The sequence below is a fragment of the Sphaeramia orbicularis genome, chromosome 14 (assembly GCF_902148855.1).
Source record: "Sphaeramia orbicularis chromosome 14, fSphaOr1.1, whole genome shotgun sequence".
NCBI lineage: Eukaryota > Metazoa > Chordata > Actinopteri > Kurtiformes > Apogonidae > Sphaeramia > Sphaeramia orbicularis.
The window spans coordinates 13,787,122-13,807,736 of NC_043970.1; the positions used below are offsets into that span (position 1 = coordinate 13,787,122).

General features: G+C 36.4%; 1 protein-coding gene across 4 annotated transcripts in view; it reads left to right on the forward strand.

The window, feature by feature from the left end:
- gabrg2 (gamma-aminobutyric acid type A receptor subunit gamma2) overlaps positions 1–20,089 on the forward strand; it is a 105,527-nt gene extending 85,438 nt beyond the window's left edge. Inside the window, exons 7-10 of one of the 4 annotated variants that reach the window (XM_030153734.1) lie at positions 3,459–3,611; positions 9,114–9,319; positions 13,655–13,678; positions 16,306–20,089. In XM_030153734.1, coding sequence (XP_030009594.1) covers positions 3,459–3,611; positions 9,114–9,319; positions 13,655–13,678; positions 16,306–16,587 — 665 coding nt within the window. In that variant the 3' untranslated portion in view covers positions 16,588–20,089. The remainder of the gene's footprint in view (positions 1–3,458; positions 3,612–9,113; positions 9,320–13,654; positions 13,679–16,305) is intronic. The other 3 variants (XM_030153735.1, XM_030153736.1, XM_030153737.1) reach the window with 3 other exon arrangements.
- The last annotated feature ends 526 nt before the right edge of the window (positions 20,090–20,615 follow it).

Consider the following 20,615-nt stretch of genomic DNA (forward strand, 5'->3'; position numbering starts at 1 on the left):
TTTTGAGTTATCTTGCACACAGACAGACAGACAAACCAACGCCGACAAAAACATAACCTCCATGGCGGAGGTAAAAAAAAAATAATAATAATAATAAAACAGTAAAGATACGTGGTAGGAAAATCTGTCAATTGAGAACTCAAGAGTCAAAACTGGTCTTTCGTGTGAGTTTATTGCTTCCTGCAGGAAGGACTCCCCCCAAACCCCTGAATTAATGACATTCTTGTGGTTCAAACACGTTCTATACATGAAATCACCTGGTATTACAAAAATGTCGTCATTAAAATTAAGTTACAATTAAATTGACACTTTGGGTTAGGGTTAGTCGTAGGAGAGAGTAAATGAGAATGGAGCAGCAAGCATTATATACAGAAGAAGATAGGACAGTGAAAAAAGCAAGATTACAGTCTTAGTCAGCTGACAAGTGGTCAAACGTCATGAGGTAATTAAGGATTCTGTGGGAGGGGTCAGGATGGGTTCAGGGGCCCTTTGTATTTAGGAAAACATTGATGGGGTGATTCGGTGCTGCTCATGTACGTCATTTTGAGATGCTTTGTGTTCTCTGGTACACATGGCAGCTACTGTCCTTGATAACAGAGAATGTGCTATGCAGTTAGATACAGATGTGTAGAATGTTCTGTATGTTACGACTGTGTGAGTACAGTAAGACCAGAGGTTTGAAGGTACAGTTAAGAATTATACAAGTGATATAAGTTAGCCCAGTTAGATAGGAATTACACAAATGGGTCAGATAGGAACTGTGTGAGTGATATGGTTTTGACAGTTGCCCAAGTGATAGAATTTTGCCATTACAGATCAAATTTAAAGATGTTTTTTTTTTTTTTTTTTTTTTTTTTAAGTGCAAAATATGTGAAAGTACATACAGGGTGGGGAAGCCAAATTTACAATATTTTGAGGCAGGGATTGAAAGACAGTGTATGACCAGTTAGTTTATTGAAAGTCATGACAATTTATTTGCCACAAGAAAATTGACATAATAGAAAATGTTTTTATTCTGTGTCCTCCTTCTTTCTCAATAACTGCCTTCACACTCTTCCTGAAACTTGCTCAAGTGTTCCTCAAATATTCGGGTGACAACTTCTCCCATTCTTCTTTAATAGTATCTTTAAGAAAGTCGACATTGCTGTGTGATGTTCTATTGGTAGCATGTTCTAAAACGCCCTAAATAGCAGAATCCAGAGGGTTTAGATCTGGGCTAGAAGGCGGCAATAAACATGATTCCCAAAAATTGCTAAAGTTGGATTTGTTGCTGTTGTCAACAAGTGTTTTGGTGTTCTTGTGTAAGATTTTAACTTCAAATCATATTTTACTGCATTTCTAACGGTCTTGTTGTCTACGTCAAGTTCAATTGCCATTTTTCTCATGGACTTGGTTGGATCCTTTAGGATTTTGGATTTGAGAGCTTTAATAAAAGCTTTGGTACATTTTTTGTTGCTTCCTCCACTTCCAGACTTTCTCGTAATAGTTTTGCTCATAGTCATTCTCTTCTTTACATTATAAACAGTCTTTATGGACACTCCAACTATTTTTGAAATCTCCTTTGGTGTGACGAGTGCATTCAGCAAATCACACACTCTTTGACGTTTGCTTTCCTGATTACTCATATGGGCAAAAGTTTCTGAAAAGGTATGGATAATAGTGTTAGGTATGATTATGACATCAATATATGTTTGGTTTCAAAACAACTGACGTAGTGCCCGCTGAGAAAAAACAACTAAATGTTCATTGTCAATTTTGCTTCCCCACCCTGTATAGGAAATATACAAAGGAAAAGTTTAAGTAAAATACATCAAATCAAATACCACAAAATACAAAAAGAATCATGTGAAAGTTGTAAAATATTTATGTTTAAGGCCATTTTGTAGAAGCTGCAGAGTTGTACTGAGGTGTTTAATAGCTGCAGTGAAGATCGCACACTGAGAGGCAGGCTGTTCCAAAGCCATGAGGCTGTAAACGCATACACACATTTAGTTTTTGGTCTGCTCTGATCAGCTGATCACAGACCACCTGATCCTATAAAGAATTGATTCTTGAGAGGTCCAGTATTTAATAATGACAATGAGGGCTGTTTGTTTATGGATGATGTTGTATTGATAAATACGCTGTAAGTATTGAAGAAAATTGTTGAATTGTTGAGTCTGTTTGTATGACTGTACTACCATGAACATATTGTTGTGTATAATTCAGTTACTGCATTATGTATTTGTTGTGGCTGAATGCTAAAATTAGGAAAAATTAAATGTTTGATTGTTGTATTAAGTTAGTGATAAAGGTGTAAAAGCACTTGAGGGGTAGGATTAAATAAGTTTATACTTCTTCCTACTCCTTTTCGACCATGCAAAATTCAGCCTTGCATGTACTTGAAGATAGATTCTGTTCATTTAAACGCTATTTTGTTTTGGTCTTAATTTGCTTCGTTTTGTTTTATTTTGTTTCTTTGCACGTTCTAAATAAATAAATAAATAATCTTAGGGCTTCTGCTTGGTCTATTATCGGTTACCCATAAAGGGCCAGCACTACTTTTATGTCAGTTCCCAAATGAATTTTCTCTCTATCTAACCTTTGTTAAGTAATTTATCACCATTTATTATAATAGTATCTTCTGTACTTTGGATTTTATCAGTAAAAGTCAACTATTTTCCTTTATTCAATTTACTGATCATGGTGATGTTCATAAAAGATCAAAGTAAAGTTGGGGGCCTTATATAAAAAACAGAGAAAACTGCAGAAAAAGTGACTTTTCAGTAAAAATCTATCATTAACTGAACATGAAACAAGCATTTCCATCCACTGTCATTGATCCAACTCCATGGGTTTTACTGGTGAATCAATGTTGTAGAAGATGACGTTGTTTCCATGGTAACTACGGAGCCTCTGAACATCCAAAAGGGTCATATTTGATGACCATGAAAAGATGACAAACTACATTTTACACCAATTACTTACATGTATTGATAGGATTAGTGGATCAACAGGTATTAAACAGTTTAGATCAGTAGATGGTTGTGGTTGGTGATGGATGTAAGGGTCTTTATGGGTTAAAAGCACTAAATATAAACTGGAGCCAAATTATGCATGGCTGTATACAATTACAATAAATTTTTAAAGTTCTGAAGTTGATGTCCTGGTGCTGTGATGTAAAAATTGGGTTGAAATAACAGGATGTCGAAATACACAGTAATACATTCTAAAATATATCTACCTGAATATACTGTTCTTCTTAAACTGCAGTGTGCGTTTCAGTACCTCGACCTTTACCGTTCTTCTGAATGGCCTGCAGACATCTTTATGGTCACACATCATTCTGACACCCATGTGATAAAATAAATCTAAACTCATATATAAATGTAATATCCTTGATGTTTTACCCTACACGATATGATGAATTTACCTTTTTTTTTTTTTTTTTTTTTGCTTTCTGTTCTATCTCTCTCCAGGCGACTATGTGGTGCTGACTGTCTTCTTTGACCTGAGCAGGAGGATGGGCTACTTCACCATCCAGACCTACATCCCATGCACCCTCATTGTCGTCCTCTCCTGGGTTTCATTTTGGATCAACAAGGATGCGGTTCCTGCCAGGACATCATTGGGTAAAAAAATCTAATAAAACAAAAAGACATTATTTATGCCAGAAAATGTTATCTTCCACCTATGTTTTTTTTTTTTCCTGTCTATTGGATAATTGGACAGTGTTAGTTTCATATCCAGTCCACCATTCCCAAACACACATATGCAGCACAGACTTAGAACATTCATTAGGCATCCTGTCCTTAATTACTCCCTGCTGTTACACATCAAAAACCCCGCGGTGATCACGATCTACCTCACAATGAAATACTGTTTTCTTTCCTACCTCCACGCTTCCTGCCATTCCGCTCTTTACTTCTGTCTCTTTTCGTCTTTTTTACTCCTCCTCCCCGTCCTCTTTACCCCCAGAGACAGGGCAGCATCTTAGGAATCTAGTCCATCTTGATTAGAAAAGCCTATCCCGGCACATATGTTTTCATGCATGCCTTAATGAGACATTAATTATGCAATACAGCGGGGAAGATGCAGAGATGCAGCCTCAGCACAATAATAATGCAGGTGGCGTCTTCGCTGAATGTACAAAAGGGACATAGAATGGAAAAAAGGGGGCAAAAGCGAAGATTTCAAGGAAATTTGTCAGCCTTTGAACTCGCCCTTGGAGTCCAGTGGACATTCTCAGAAGTTCACTTTTGATGCAGTTATGTGCATATTCCTTAGTCAGCTTTCCTTTCGGCCCTCAAGGCTCTAAATCCTGACCTAAAGTCCTCATGATGTGATCATTAGTGAGCATAACTGAATGTAAACCAATCCCTCCAGGCAGAAAGCTTCATTCCTCTTCACCATCATCATTACTTTGTCCGTCATTAATCTTTCTAAAAATAGGTTGTTTTGTTTTCTACTGCTTAGGCTTGTGCAGACGTGATTTGCAGTCGGAATAATAACACTATTAATTCCCTGCTAAAAATGTACCAAGAGTCAAATACCTTAATTTCCTCTTCGGAAGATGATTCAGGAGGTACATGCAGCCAGGTGGTTTGGGAACGGATTAATGCAGATGACATAATTCTTAATCCTTCCATGCCGTCCTGAAATATATCAATTCACTTACAATACTGCAGCGTTAATCTTGGCAGACTGATTTCTTTCAATCTACATTAAAATTTAAACATAAATCATCTTTTTTACAAGTCAAGCATGTCCTCTTAGGCTCTATTTAAAGGCAGGAGGTGGTCTTGTGTGTTATGTTGCTGCTGCTGCTGCTGCTGCTGCTGCTGCTGCTGATGCCGGTGCTAATCTGTCATATCAACGTGCTTATACATGCATTTTTCCTCCGAGTGCCACGAACCCGCTTCCATCCTCATCGTTATTGAAGACAGACAGAGTGAGTAAAAGGGAAGAGGGCTTTAGGGCAGATGGGAGATATAAGAATGTGGTATGGCTGCGGGGTGGTTAATGGCAGAAGCTAACCCATAAACCGGTAAAGTATGTGGATTGAGCCGATCGTAAAACAGCTGTCTTAACTGTAAGGGCTTGCAATCAAACAGTCGTCATTTAATCCTCTTATTTGTTAGTTACTGAATAAAACACAACATCCAAACAATTCCTCACGTCATTGTTTTAGTTACCAATCACCCTTTAAGTGGTGTTTTATATTTTTCTATGTGTAATTTGTATTTTGCTGTTAACTTTACATTTGCTCCTGTATCATGGTATTTATAGGACCAAATGATCAAACTAATCTGACTTTGAGGCTCTAAGGCAGTGTTTTTCAAACTTGGGGTTGGGGGGGGTCACCTGGAATTTCTAGTAATTGATTAAAAAAAAAAAAAAAAAATTAAATACCTACTAATAAAAAAATTATGGTGATTTGACAGAGACAATCCCAATCCATAAAGGACACAACAAACTGTGAAGATGAAACTGAAGCACTGTGGTTCTGTTTATCTTTCAAATGTTCATTGTGGTCGGTTTCAGATGCTGCAGCTCTTTCATAATTCATAGTTTGAGTTGTTGTTTGTTCAGTATTAATTGTCAGCCTTGTAAATCCAAGCTAGACTGACTGTACATATCCTGACCACAGAAAATAAAATTCTCACTTTGTGCAATAATCTACACCTGGCTTTTCTGTCTCCGTCCATAATAATATACATTATATAGACTAAATGTTGTCTAATATTAACGTTTATTTGCAACATAGTATAGCAAACTATTAAATAATCAAAAACAAATTAATTTTACTAAAAAAGAAAAAAAAAAGTCTCCGTTTTGAATGTCTGGGGTCGCCAGAAATTTGTGATGTTAAAATGGGGTCACGAGCCAAAAAAGGTTGGAAACCACTGTTTTAAGTGATGCTTATTGTTTTTCTATGTGTAATTTGTATTTTGCTGTTAACTTTACATTTGCTCATGTATTATGGTATTTATAGGAACAAATGATGAGACTAATCTGACTTGGAGACTCTAATGCAGTGGTTCCCAACCTTTTTTGGCTCGTGACCCCATTTTAACCTCACAAATTTCTGGCGACCCCAGACATTCAAAACAGAGAAATTTTGCTAAAATTAATTTGTTTTTGATCATGTAATAGTTTGCTATACTACGTTGCAAATAAACATTAATTTTAGATGACATTCAGGCTATATAATATATATTATTATGGACAGAGGCAGAAAAGCCAGGTGTAGATTACTGCACAAAGTGAGAATTTGATTTTCCTTAGTCAGGATATGTACAGTCAGTCCAGCTTGTATTTACAGGACACATTTAATTTAATGTAAGCAGTGTATTAGGTGAAAAGGATAGGCAAATAAAATAGCTTTGATTCTTTTTTGGATTTTATGTTTATTCTAATTGTTGTACTAAGTGATTGATTATTGATGTACAAACCAAAATAAATTCATTCAGTCATTCATTTATTCAAGGCTGCAAATTAATACTGAACAAACAATAACTCAAACTATGAATTATGAAAGAGCTGCAGCATCTGAAACCGACCACAATGAATATTTGAAAGATAAACAGTACCACAGGGCTTCAGTTTCAGCTTCAGTTGGTCCTGTCTGTTATGTATTGGGATTCTCTCTTTCAACTCACCTTATATTTTTTATTAGTAAGTTTTTTGTTTATTTTTATGAATTACTAGAAATTTCAGGTGACTCCATTTGAATTCCAGGCGACCCCATGTGGGGTCCCGATCCCAAGGTTGAAAAACTTTGCTCTAAGGGTTTAGATAATGCAGGAGCAGAGGGGAGGAAGAACCCCATAGGCATTACATGTATTTCTAAGATGAAAAATTAAGCTCCTGCAATTAAAAATGTACAATATGTGTTCCTAAAGCTTTTATGATCGCATTCTTTTTTAACTGGAAATAACATAAGGATGAAAATATGTTGAAATCATTGATAAAACTCACTCTGAATCTCAAGTTTCAGCTTATTTTTATTGTAAAATATTCTTATACTAAAAGATGCAGCTGTTGTCATACTTCTAAGCTTGTTTTGTAATAAATTCCTAATGAATCTGCACAGAACATTACGTCAAGTTCCAGAGCACAGTACGAACATTAATAGAAAGGAAATATAAAAGTGTGTCAGTTTCTATGGTTCCCTGTGAACCTGTAACAGTGTAAATATAATCAGTGTTTACACACTGCTAATGTCTGGCAAATTCCCTAAATTAATGAATAATATATTTGAAAAAAAGAACAAAAATAAATATATTTTCTGTGTAAAAGTGGGTTGTTACATATGGGTGCACCTATGAAACTTGTTCCTAAAAACAGGGCACAGGGGCTAAAAAGTCAAACCAGATGTAGATTAATGTTACGAAGCAGCTTTAGAGCACTTTGGGTCTGTTTTACATCTGCAAATGGACGTCCATCAGTCCTGGTGCATCTACAGTCTGTCCATCCATGGGAGTGGATCTCTCCTTCACTGTGGTTCTCCCAGAGGTTTCTCTTTTCCCACTGGGTTTTTGGAGTTTTTTCTTGCCAAGAAGGAGGGTCTAAGGACAGGGGATGCCAAGGACATTAATCCATTTCCTTCATCTGCTGTTTATTTGACTGTTGTTTGTTTTCAAATCCAACTAATTCTGTAAAGTCTGTGAGGTAACCTTGTTGTGATATAGGACTCTACAAATAAAATTGAATTGAGTTAAATTATTTTAAAAAATGTTTTTACTGAGATAAAAGAGAAACTATTTTTCAAATAAAACACATTTTTATTTCATTTTTATTTTTGTATTATTTACATACAAGAATCCCTATGTGACACGGCAACAGGCAAATTATGCTCTACTATTTTTTTTTTTTTTCGAATATCTCTTTATTTTCTCACAGGTACATTTTGGGAATCGAACCGGTTATGCAAAGTAGAGTGTTTCACAAAAATGACCGCTGTTGCAAAATTACTCGCAAGTTATCTATGTTTATATGGGGAGGTTCCGTATGTAACACGAGTGGACACGATGGGTTATGCATGAAACCTGGAATGAAACTGGTGATTCATTAAAAACCTGCATGTCTGGATTAGAAAAAAACGCTAGGATCGTCAAATTTAACACACTGTTTTTATTTATAGCTGTATATAAGACCACTTCAAGCCATGTTTTCAAGATAAAATGCACTGGCACTTGGGCAGCTTGTCCTGTTCCAATTTTGGTCCTATTTTTGGCCCCAGTATTTTATCAAAAATTCATTAATTTTGGGATGGCTCGGCGTAGGAGTATAATTTTTTTTGTATTTATCTGAGGTCATCATTAGATACATCCTGGGGGGAAATATGTCTATTTTTTTCTTTTATTATTGGGTCTAAAAAAGCTGGTAAAGTGTCACATACCAAAATAAACTCAGTTTCATAGAAGCACCCATATGAGAGTGAACCCATGCAAATTATATACAGGGTGGAGAAGCAAAATTTACAATATTTTGAGGCAGGGATTGAAAGACAGTGTATGACCAATTAGTTTATTGAAAGTCATGAGAATGTATTTGCCACAAGAAAATTGACATAATAGAAGATGTTTTTATTCTATGTGTCCTCCTTCTTTCTCAATAACCTTCACACGCTTCCTGAAACTTGCGCAAGTGTTCCTCAAATATCCGGGTGACAACTTCTCCCATTCTTCTTTAATAGTATCTTCCAGGCTTTCTCGTAATAGTTTTGCTCATAGTCATTCTCTTCTTTCCATTATAAACAGTCTTTATGGACACTCCAACTATTTTTGAAATCTCCTTTGGTGTGACGAGTGCATTCAGCAAATCACACACTGACGTTTATTTTCCTGATTACTCATATGGGCAAAAGTTTCTGAAAAGGTATGGATAATAGTGTTAGGTATGATTATGACATCAATATATGTTTGGTTTCAAAACAATTGACGTAGTGCCTGCTGAGAAAAAACAACAAAATGTTCATTGTAAATTTTTCTTCCCCACTCTGTGTGTGTGTGTGTGTGTGTGTATATACACATATATATATATATATATATATATATTTATTTATTTATTTATTTATTTATTTATTTTTTTTTTACATAAAATAACGTTCTTTCTAATCCCATTTACAGGCATCACCACTGTGCTGACCATGACCACGCTGAGTACAATCGCTAGGAAATCGCTTCCAAAAGTGTCCTACGTCACTGCCATGGACCTGTTCGTGTCCGTCTGCTTCATTTTCGTCTTTGCTGCACTTATAGAGTACGGCACACTGCACTACTTTGTCAGCAACAGGAAGCCAAGTGCCAAAAAGGACAAGAAGAAGAAAAACCCGGTGAGTGCCTCTCTAACACCTACCCATTAAGACTTTATGAGTTAAAATTATTAATCACCTTTCATAACTTATTTTTTTTTTAATATATATATATATATATATTATATCCCATGATGTCTCAGTTTTTGACAGAGGGACTCCACAGATGTTATATTTTTAGAATGTGTAGATTCTCAAATGTCACAGGATTTCATATATATATATAGGTTAAGGGTCAAAGACTTTACTATACTCTTCATCCCTCCCCCACTGTCCTACTCTGCTAGGATAAGATTAAAAAAAAAAAAAAAAAAAGCTGTGCCCTGCTTAGTGTCCCTAAGGGAGCATCTTCACAGGGGCTACCATCTCATAGTGCTGTGTCTGGATCGGACGGTTTTGAACATTTTTTTAATCCGCGAGGCATCTGTCACAGCTGTAATTTAGACCCGTGTCACATGATGGTCAAGTTGAGCTTTAAATACTTCTTCATAGTGGAAATGGTAATGATCTCTCACCATATATGTGAACACTAATGGAGTATGTTTATCCCAAACAGTATGATTTTCACTTGTCATTCTCTTAACACTGTTAATTTGAGTCTAGAAATGAGGAGATTTGCTGGATTTGTTATGCTGTTACTCTCTCTGAAGGGTTTCTAGGCAACTAAAGTGAATGGCAAAGCCTAGGAAAACACTGAAGATCTTGAAGCTTTAAATACACCGTGCTTGGATGAACAGGAGTATTGAACTGGAACTTGAAGGGGGGGGAAAGTGGGGCGCTCTAGTTTCAGCTTCTGTTACTGAGGTTTCACACATGGTCGAAAGTAACTATCTTGTGGATGAATGAATGAATAATGAAGTGGAAGGTGTAATGACAGTGTGTGCCATCGTGGAGGGACATGTATAGGTTCTTTGCATGACTTACAAAGATTCAGAAAGGACAACGTATGCAAGGAGGTCTCAGATCGAAACATTTTATGACGCTCATAAATAGTTAATGGTATGAAAATAAGGGGGAATCAAGGAAATTAAAAAAAAAAAAAAAAAAAAAATAGTTGAAAGTTTATTTGGTTTCCTTTGAACTTTAAATCTGTTATTAATGCACAAGAGAAATACTTGCACATTTTAACATATTCCACAAAATGTTCAATTTTAGGTTGTTGGGATTTCATGCAAAGGGTGATGCAAGCACTAAACCTGGCACATTAGTCGCTTTTCCATTGACTCTCAAACTGCGCAAATATAACTTGCGCATAAAAATTTACCTAATGGAAAAACCACAATTTCGCCAAAAGTCTAATTTTTTGATTAAAAGTTTTTGCACTGGCAAGAGGTGGTTTTTCAGATGTAGTGCAAATGGTAAATAATGCAAAACTGCAATGGAAAGACCTTTTTCGCAACTAGACTCAGGTGAATTAAAAAAACAGATGTTGACGTATGTTACAACAACTGACGAACAAGAAGAAACATGTCGTGGTATGTGTGGACACACCAGAACCGTCCGGTAAGCTAAAAATGGTTGGGTTTCTGATTCTGGATCTGGGATCTGATTCTGGATTTGGTGCGACTTTGAAAAATTTCCCCATTATAAGAGACAGGAAGTGGATCGATGCAATAGCTCAGTAAATACAAATGATATCAAGTGTAAATTTCTACAAACATAATGGCCACATGCTGATCAGGATCTTCTTCTGGATCTGGGAACGTATGGAAAATTTAACATGGGCTGTTATGGGGAGAAAATTTCAATCGTCTTCTTCTCCGAAACTACAGTTCTGATTGACTTCAAACTTGGTATACAGCTTCTTTATGATGATGTCAACACAAGGTATTGAAATTATTTCTATCTGGATCTGATTCTGGATTTGGTGTGACTTTGACAAATGTTCCCATTATAAGAGATAGGAAGTGGATTGAATCAGTAAGTATCAATGATATCAAGTTAGAATTTGAATTTTTTACAGATCTGATTGGAACATGACCAAAACATGGGCTATTTCTGTAATATAATAAATACACATAACTGGGTGATAATAAATGGCATCTGGATACATTTCCAAAAGCTTTTAATTTGGCCGGTAAGCTACAGGGCCATTGGTCCTATTTTTTAATTTAGTACGGGATAGAGGGGTAATATATAATAATAATTAATATATCTGTAAATCAACACCATATTTATGTTTGTTACCATTTTTATGGAATGACTGTCATCTCGCAATAATAAATAAGCAAATACCATACCATACCAACCATACCAACTTTATTTATGAAGCACTTTAAGAGCTTTACAGCTGGCCAAAGTGCCGTACACCAAACATAAAACAAGAGATTAAATAAGTAAATAAAACTAGTGATAGCACAGGGTGTTAAGTGGGCTAAGAACAACAAAATACAACCATCATAAAAACAAAGACAAATTAAAATCTGTTAAAAACAGCATAGAAAAAAAAAAAAAATCATCAAAAACTCCAAATCCATTTGTAATTTAATGGAAAAACCGAGATAACGCACTTCTGTTTTTTTGACATTTAGTAAATATTGGTAATGTTTTGCTCAGATGTCCAATGGAAAAGCGACTAGTGATTCCCAAGGGCATCTGCCTGATTAGCCACGTTAAAATCCAAGATTACACTGTATTTTTTTTTTTCAAAATGGCTGCCAAATATAACTGCTAAAAATGTTGACATTGTTGTGAAAATGTAGGTTTTATTAAATGCTCCAGCTCTTACCATCAAATGTAAGCTATACGTAATCATACAGCTTTCCACATGTGTAGTCTGAACATTAGCTGTACTTTACACGTAATATCACATTAAAAAACTACTTTTATTTTATGTATTCATTTATTTACCAGAAACACTGCAGTGAAACATAGTGGACATATAGAATATCTGATGTTCTGCACAAAGAGTATATAGCACTCAGCTAATGTCCCTGGTTTGGCTTTTTTACACCAAGAGCCGATAAATTAACCCAGTACATGCATTTGTAACAGGAAAAACCCACTTTAGCGGACCTATTTGATCACTATTCAGAAAAATGACTATTATATCTTGGATTTTAAAGGAGCTATTCAAGCAGACTTATTAAATATTCCCTGAGGAATCACCAAGGGGCAAAGAGCTCAGCTCCAAAGTGAAGCCAATGTCAAAGTATCTTATATCATTCTCATTCTAGTCTCATTTGTTGTATTTGAACAGTCTAATAAGTGAACTACTGGTCCACTTCGAAAGTTTTCCTACGTTAATCAGGTCTCGAGTCACATAGAAAGCTTAAATGTGTGCTGTCAGGCTTTGAATGACTGATTCGTACTTTTGGAGTTTCTGTTTATGTAGTAAAACACATCTTTTCCTGATAAACAGCTCCACATTAGTTGTGATTAATAGGCTCCACTAACAATGACTTTGTTAAACAGTGCTTTATGAAGTTTACAGTTCACTCAGTCAGTAAGCTTAGCATTAGCTAGTGCCCCCGCAGCTCCACCCCTTTTTGTCCAAATACGTTCATTTCCAGCTCCTAATAGCCAACATGTGACAAAGTACTCTCATCAAAACAGCAGTTCAGAAACTAACAGGTGATGTCATGGTTTTCCTGTAAACTATGGGACTCACTGCACCAGTCCCCATTTGTACTATTTCATTCAAAGGTGATTGTATTTGCTAAATTTTCATATGCACAATGAATCATTAAAGTATGCATTAAAGAGTAGATAAATAAGTGTATAAGTTATGCGTGTTTATGCGAAGTTTGTGCTGTACTGGGTGCCAGTTCATTTGTTGACATTAACTGACTCCGTTTGTAAGCTAACATTATCACCAGTATTGTGCAGTGGTGTCGTTGTAAAGGAGCAGCGGAGAGACCCCGAAGAACTGAAGAACAAATGTGAGGATTTTATAACGAAATAACTTTTGTCATAGATGCAGCCATAAGCTTAGAAATGGAGTTAGCCAACGTCAACAACTGGTATCTAGTACAGAACATACTGTCAGAAAGAAAAAACTTCACGTAAGCACACAAACAGGTGTGAATTTTACATGTTGAATAAAAATGAGAGTTTTGTATCAGTACCGTTTGTTCTAAGGTGATTCTGGCTTAAGAAGCATGTGAGATACATATTGTATATCCCACCATGCATCTCCCCCTGTGTCTGTTTGTAACATATATGTCTCTCTACAGTATATTTCTTCTCTTTCCATTTTGAGTTAGATAGTGCTGTTCTTGTAATGTTCACACATTCTCTCTGTGTTTGTTTCTTTTTCTTTTATTGATGTATTTTCTGTTTTCATGTATTCCTTATTTGTTTGTTTGTTACTCTCTTTCAATTCCACATATTCTTTGTTTCCTGTCTGGACAAAAGCTCCTCCGGCTCTTTTCCTCAAAGGTATATTGCCTGTGTCTGACTGCATGTGTCTGCTGCATTTTGGCTCTTTGAGCCCCCAGCACCTCACTGCTTTTCTGTCTGTTCTACAGCAGATTCGCCTCTCTATTCTCCTCCCTTTTTATCTACCTGCATTCTTACTGTACTCCTCCTCAGTTACTAAATAGGTATCAGAGATAACATTAAAAGGGGCGCTCTGCAGTGCACAGTGCGGAGGCAGCCAGCCAGACGTACTTATGCAGTTGTTTAAAATTCAAGTAAACATCCCACACGTCCCGTGTCCAGAGGAATGTAATAGTCCAGACCCAGTGTGGTTTCATTCTGGCTCCCTCTGTCCTGTTTCACTCTTTGTTGTTGTTGTAACCACAGTGAACTAGCAGCTGCTGCAACAGCTTCCTCTTCTTTTCCCTTTTTCCTGCCAGTAAATCTATACCTGTGTGTTTGTTGGGCTTCTCAACCTGACGCTTCCTACAGAGTCAGCAGAGCCTTAACAGACTGAAACAGACAACCCCTGCACTGTGCTGTGAGTCTAATTAGAGTTGGAGGTCCATTCAGAAGATTAACACATGGTAATCTTTAAACACCCAGAAAACATCCAGGCTGGGTGGGTAGGTGGGTGGGTGCTAGGAAAGATCTAAATTTAACCTAACACCAAACTCAAGACAAGATAATCTGCTTTTCCACACACAGGTCTTCATCAGTGTATCACTAGGAGGTGTATTTTTAGGGTGGATAATTTGCTTTTTAATGTAGAAATAAAAGACTTACAATGCAGAAATAATGCTTAAAGTCGAGCCACACAATTAATGGATCCTGCCTGTTGTCTGCTCTGAGAGGTTGTCTACTTTCAGCCAGTTAAAGTTGCCAATGCCACTGTGTTGTATCTTTCTTTTTACTTTTCTTTTTTGTTTTTTGTTTTTTTGTTTTTTTTTTGCTAACACTGACTCGGCACAGCCCGGCTTGACCCGGCCACGCGGCAGGACGCCGTTAGTGCTCCTTCTGCTTGAGCTTCCACTGCGCTTCCTCCAGTGCCACCAATCCCCTTTGAGAACTGAGTCATAACCTGTTTTGCTAATCCCCTCATTAGCTCAACATGCTGTCCTGTAATAATGAGGACAAAAAGAAAAAAACAAAAAACAAAACAAAAAAAAAGATGGAGATGCTGAAACTGACCTCTACATTGTTCTGCTTGTGGTTATGTATGGTTTTCAAAGGGACTGCAGGTTTGTGCACTAGTGCTGGGCAAATGAGAACTTGTAAGGAATACACAGTTCAATGAAGTATTTTAAGCCTGTTTGAGGATGCATGCTTACAGCAGTAAATGTTATGTTGAAACCAAAACTGCAATGACCTAATTTTTTGGAGCAAGCATGCCCATGGTAGATATATAGGAAAAAAAAAATGAGAAGAAACTCCAATGTGGCAAAAGAATATTTACTGTTTACATCCTCCCTTATTTAATGCGAAGCCATTAAAAAGTCATTCTCAAAACAGAAAGCATAAATACATGCTGCCGCTGCAGTCATTTATAGATTGCTGCTCCTTATGTTAGAAAAACAAAACAAAAAGAACCTCTTAAATGACAGCTGCTGCCACTTTCTTCAAGGAAGTGACAATATGCAATTCTCAATAGCTGAACCTTTGAGTATGCTTGACTCGCTGTGTCTTTTTATAAATGATGAGGTTGACACCCCAATTTATCAGCAAGGTCAAGGAACTGTCCATTTCTGCCAAAGAAGGGGAAAGCATTTAATCTGCCAAACAGCCAGAATTCCAATTTGTGCAAAGGTGGCGTGGCATTTGGAGATAAAAGCCCATGAAAACAGCCTAGTTGAATACTAATTGTCTGCCTTTAGAATGACTCACTGATGTCACTGTCCTATTTTGGAGAATCTTCACGAATAAAAGGCATGTATCCTCTAATGGAGAACACAGTCTGAAAAGTAAGTTGATTTATTAACCTGTTTTGCGACAGAGCTGCGTGCCGCTCGTCTGTCGCCAGACGCTCCTCCCTAAACTAATGATGCATGATAAGCCACTTACAGCACACCTTACACATTTGTTTCACATACAGGTCCCGGATTATGACATTTCGTTGAGTCACTGGGCGTTGAAAAAATCATTCTTTAAATGTGTGTGGAACAAATTGCCTGCAGGCATCTGTCAATTTGATTTCACGCCCTTTCCAAATGTTTTGCAGCAGTAGCATAATCAGAATTAAAAATAGAGTGGCTTTGCCCAGCACTAGCTTCATGTACAGTAGAATCTCAATAAAGCTATAGGATATATTGCACTAAAAATATTCTGATTGTTATGGCTGCCCACTACGTCCCAGCCCAAAGGTGTAATTTGCATCATGGGTTCCACGGGGACGAACCCTTTGTTACTATAGGCCTCTCTAATTACAACCACAGGTGGCGGTTATGGGTCCATTTGTATTTTCTTGACACTGAAAGGGTCTATTGGCAAGTTGAAGGTGCAAATTACATTTCAGTCACCTATAATAGGAAACAAAACAGAAAAGAGAGAAAAGCGGTGGGGTAAATTAGCCCCCCTGTTACGTGAGTGAGGTCTGTATGGCGGCGGGGCCGAGGCCGTGGCTAACTGTGCTCATTTTGTCCTGTTAAAAGCAGACACCCACGGTAGACATCCGCCCGCGCTCGGCCACGGCCATTCAGATGAACAACGCCACACACATGCAGGAGCGAGACGAGGAGTACGGCTACGAGTGCTTGGACGGGAAGGACTGCACCAGCTTCTTCTGCTGTTTCGAAGACTGCCGCTCCGGAGCGTGGCGGCACGGCAGGTTGCACATTCGGATCGCAAAGATAGACTCATACGCACGCATCTTCTTCCCCACTGCATTCGGTCTCTTCAACCTGGTCTACTGGGTCTCCTATCTCTATCTCTAGGCCCAGGTGTGTATCCAGCCTTATCATACACTCCATTATGTTCTACATATGCTCTGCGCCAGCAAAGGACATTCTGAAGGAAGGGGCCCACTGAAACACGATAACTCACATTAACTTTATTTTCATTAAACCTGATCTCACTCAATGTAAGTTATTTTAATGATGACACCGCAAATGTTGTAGCATTACATTTAAATGGCATGAACTGGTTTAAAGATTGTTGTGAGAATAATATTGTATGTGGAAATAAGATGTTTTTACCATTTTATTTGGACTAGTTTCTTCACAATTGGATTCTTGGTGATTGCTGTTTTTGTAGACGACACACACACCAACAGTATTTAAATAGAGATTTAGATCAAATTAATTTTTCCACTTTTTTTTTTTTTTTTCCAAAACAAAACCTGAAGCACTTTAATAGAATTATGTTAGACACTGATGCTGAGAGTTATGATTCATTTATTTAGCTAAAGCGTTAACACAATTCAACATCACTTTTTTCATGTGTGGTCAGAGACGATTCTGTTTATGGGCTCAACTGTACAGACAATGTATATATTTTATTCTTACATAGTGGTTTACATTTATTGCATGCACCTTTCAGGCCAAAAATCAACTTGTTTTATGGTCTTCTATTGTTGGTTATGGAAACTTAAAAAAAAAAAATAGCACTGTTACTCATTCAGGATTTAACACTTTTTTCTAGGAAAATTGGAAAATTAAATTATAAAATGTGCCCAGTTATTTAATTTATGTATTTATTTATTATTTTTTTGTTTTTTCCTTTGGTTGATGAATCATCTTTGCATACAGGTGGGAGGATCAACCCAGAGATTCAGGCCTGAAAACAGTTTAATCATTTTTTTCTCACAGCCATTAGCTTATAGTATAGACCAAGCTGACCTCTTCTCTGTTCCATTTGCCGGTAAAAGCATTTACATAATAATGACATACTGCTGTTATATTTTGGTTATGCAAGCTTTTTCAAGAGAAATTACACTGTTGTCAAGTTAGGTATTCTTATAAAAACGTCTCATCATCAGCAGAGTAATACCTGCAGCTGCTCGACTAGAAGTTGGGTTTAGGACAGACGAATTCATCTCCAGCTTTAACACAGATGTCAGCACAGTTGGGAATTGTGGAATCCCTCAGCATATTTTATTTTAGGCAGTCATACTCGAAACTTCCTGGGAAAAAATGACTTTTAATGATTGATAATCGCTCAGCTCAAGTAAGATAAAGTGTCAGCTTGTGTCCAGAATCTGATGTGTATGCCTTACTATCTAGTTCGTCTCCTTTCTTGTCTTTTTTTTTTTTTTTGAGAAAAGAAAAACATATGGAACGTGAATGTAAATTATCACACCGTCTGGGAGCTGGGCAGAAGTTCATTTATTGTTTTTGATCTTTTTTTTTTTTTTTTTTTCCATTAAATTTTGCTTTGAACACCATCTTGTCACACGAAGCGAGCAGAACGTAGACAACCTATTTAAATTGTAAATGTTGTGTATGATAACACTCAGCGCACATGGAGAAAAACCCATTACAGGTCAACTTTGATAGATGTCAGTATGCAACAAATGGAGACAGACAGTGCATCGGTATGATTTGTAATCTCACAAAGGATAAGTGTAAATCACATTGTTTATGTACATAAATGACTAAAGGAAGAAAACACTTGTCAGACCCTTGGGATTTTGTAAAAGGGTATATATTTTGTAATCTCAGCATTGTTACAGTATATCATCATACAGTATATTAGATTTATTGTATTATGCTGGACTGACCTGTAGAATACTTTGGGGGGGAAGGGTATTTATTTAATTATTTATTGATGGTATTTATTTTTGTCGGAAGAAAAAAAAAAAAGTATTTTATGTTCATATAGCCCCTGAAAAGAAACACAGAATGCTGTCATTTATATCTCAGAGACATTTCTGTTCAATGTGTCAATGGAGCTTGAGCTTATTTATCTTGTGTTTTCTATGTTGTGATCGATGTACACTACTCTCACACAGGCCCGTCGGTCTGTTCTATCTGTTGAATTAGTAAGTTGCAACATTACCTGTTGTGCAGCTTCTGAGTAGTAGGCTTAAATATTTTCAGGGAAATAAAAGAAAAAAAAATGAAATAAATAAATAAATAAATAAATAAAAAAAGAACAGTTCCCAAGCCACCAGGTAAACTTTGCTTGTCTAAGTGACTACTACAGAAACGATTTCCACTTTTTTTTCCACTACCATAAGGATTCATTAATATTTAATATCATTAAAAAGGCATCAGTGATGATAATAACATCTGCATTTACCAGATTAGCTCATATTTCCCAGTGTTCTTTCCCTTTTGTATTTTACAGTGGTCCTGTTGTTGCAAATCTGCCATTTACAGTAATAGTCCAAACCCGTCCTAAGTGTGCACATACTCTTATCTCTCACATGGGTGTAAGTGTGTGTCAGTAGACTGGTCATCATCAGTGTTTAGTAGTTTAAAGAAGTGTAACAGACTGAGTACCTGTATGTCTTATAAAGTGCCAAACTGACACACATGCAATAGACAATATCAAAGTGTAATGTCATTTGTGATTCTACTTATAATGCTCTGTGAAAAAAGCGCACAGGAAGTGAGTCCAGTGGGTTTTAACCACACCGACACCAACTAGCAGGCACCCTGAACATGTTTTCACCCATTATTTCTCTGTTTTAAAATGTCATTTTGGAATAACCAGAGCAAGCATTGTAACCCGTGCTTCTCTCTGTCGACCAGAACGTTCTAAAATATTATTCTACTGGAGTGAAATGGAAGGAAATCCTGATGGTGTTCAGAGTGGAGTCAGTGTGAATTTACTTACAAAGTCATTGTATTTAATCTTGAGCATGTCTTGTTTTAAACGGTACTTCAGAACATACTTTATAACAATTTAATTTTTTCCACAAATCTGTCTTTTTTTTCTTTTTTTTTTCTTTTTATTATTACTGTAAATGGAAAACTATCCAAGTATAGGGGGAAGTACTGGAATGTGTTTCTATCCAGTAGTGTGTGCATGTTGAATATGTTTCAGTCAAACAAATCAAAGGGATGTTCATCAGAATTGGACTAACTCGAGCATCGCTTCATCTGCCTGCATCAACACGGACGTTTTATTGCACTGTACTTAACTCTGACTGAGTCATTTTTATTTTGGGACCCATGAAATGAGACAGAAATGTGAACAGCACATGTAGATATTTTCTATTGTTATGTATTTTGTCAAACAGCAAGAAAAACAAAAACAATACACTCTGGAACTGCAGACTTCAGTAAAAGGTATCCAAGAACAAAATAAATTTCATATGATTCTCATACATACAGTATGTTAGTTGTTTGCCATCTATGAGTATTGTACAAAAGGGGCACTGATGAAGTATGTTAGGGTCTGCATAATATACTATATATGTACTGGAAAAAATCCTTTTCATAAGGGAATTGCACATAGCTGTGAAATTTTACAATAAAATGGTTGCATTTATTGTGTTTAAAGGTCTACAATTAATATTTTTATCATTCTCATGGGCGTATTCATCTTTTTTTGTTTTTTATTAGAAGCTTTAATTACTTGCAGAGTTGAAATGTATTTTCCAAAAAATCTTATCAGATATAGTGCAGAGTTTTTATGGAAACTTACGGACAGAAACTCCATCAAGGTTTGAGGGATGGACTAATATCAACGTCTACGCAGTCTGCAATGTGTGTTTATGTGTGTGTGCTTAACACAAGGTCAATGTTAATAGGTTTTTATGGTTTACAAGCTACAAATTTAATGTTTAGTAGATATTTCTTATTGTTAAATTCATTTTTTTTCCAGATAAAGCAACATGTATTATACTTTATTATATGTGGGTAAACATGCTGTGAATAGAAAGTGGTAAATAATGGATGGTTTTACACTGGAATAGGAGTAGTGCTTTAAAATACCGAAAATACAATAAAATGCACAGCTGTGTGAGGATAAAAATGCAAGAAAAGTGAATAAAACACTATATAAGATTTACAAA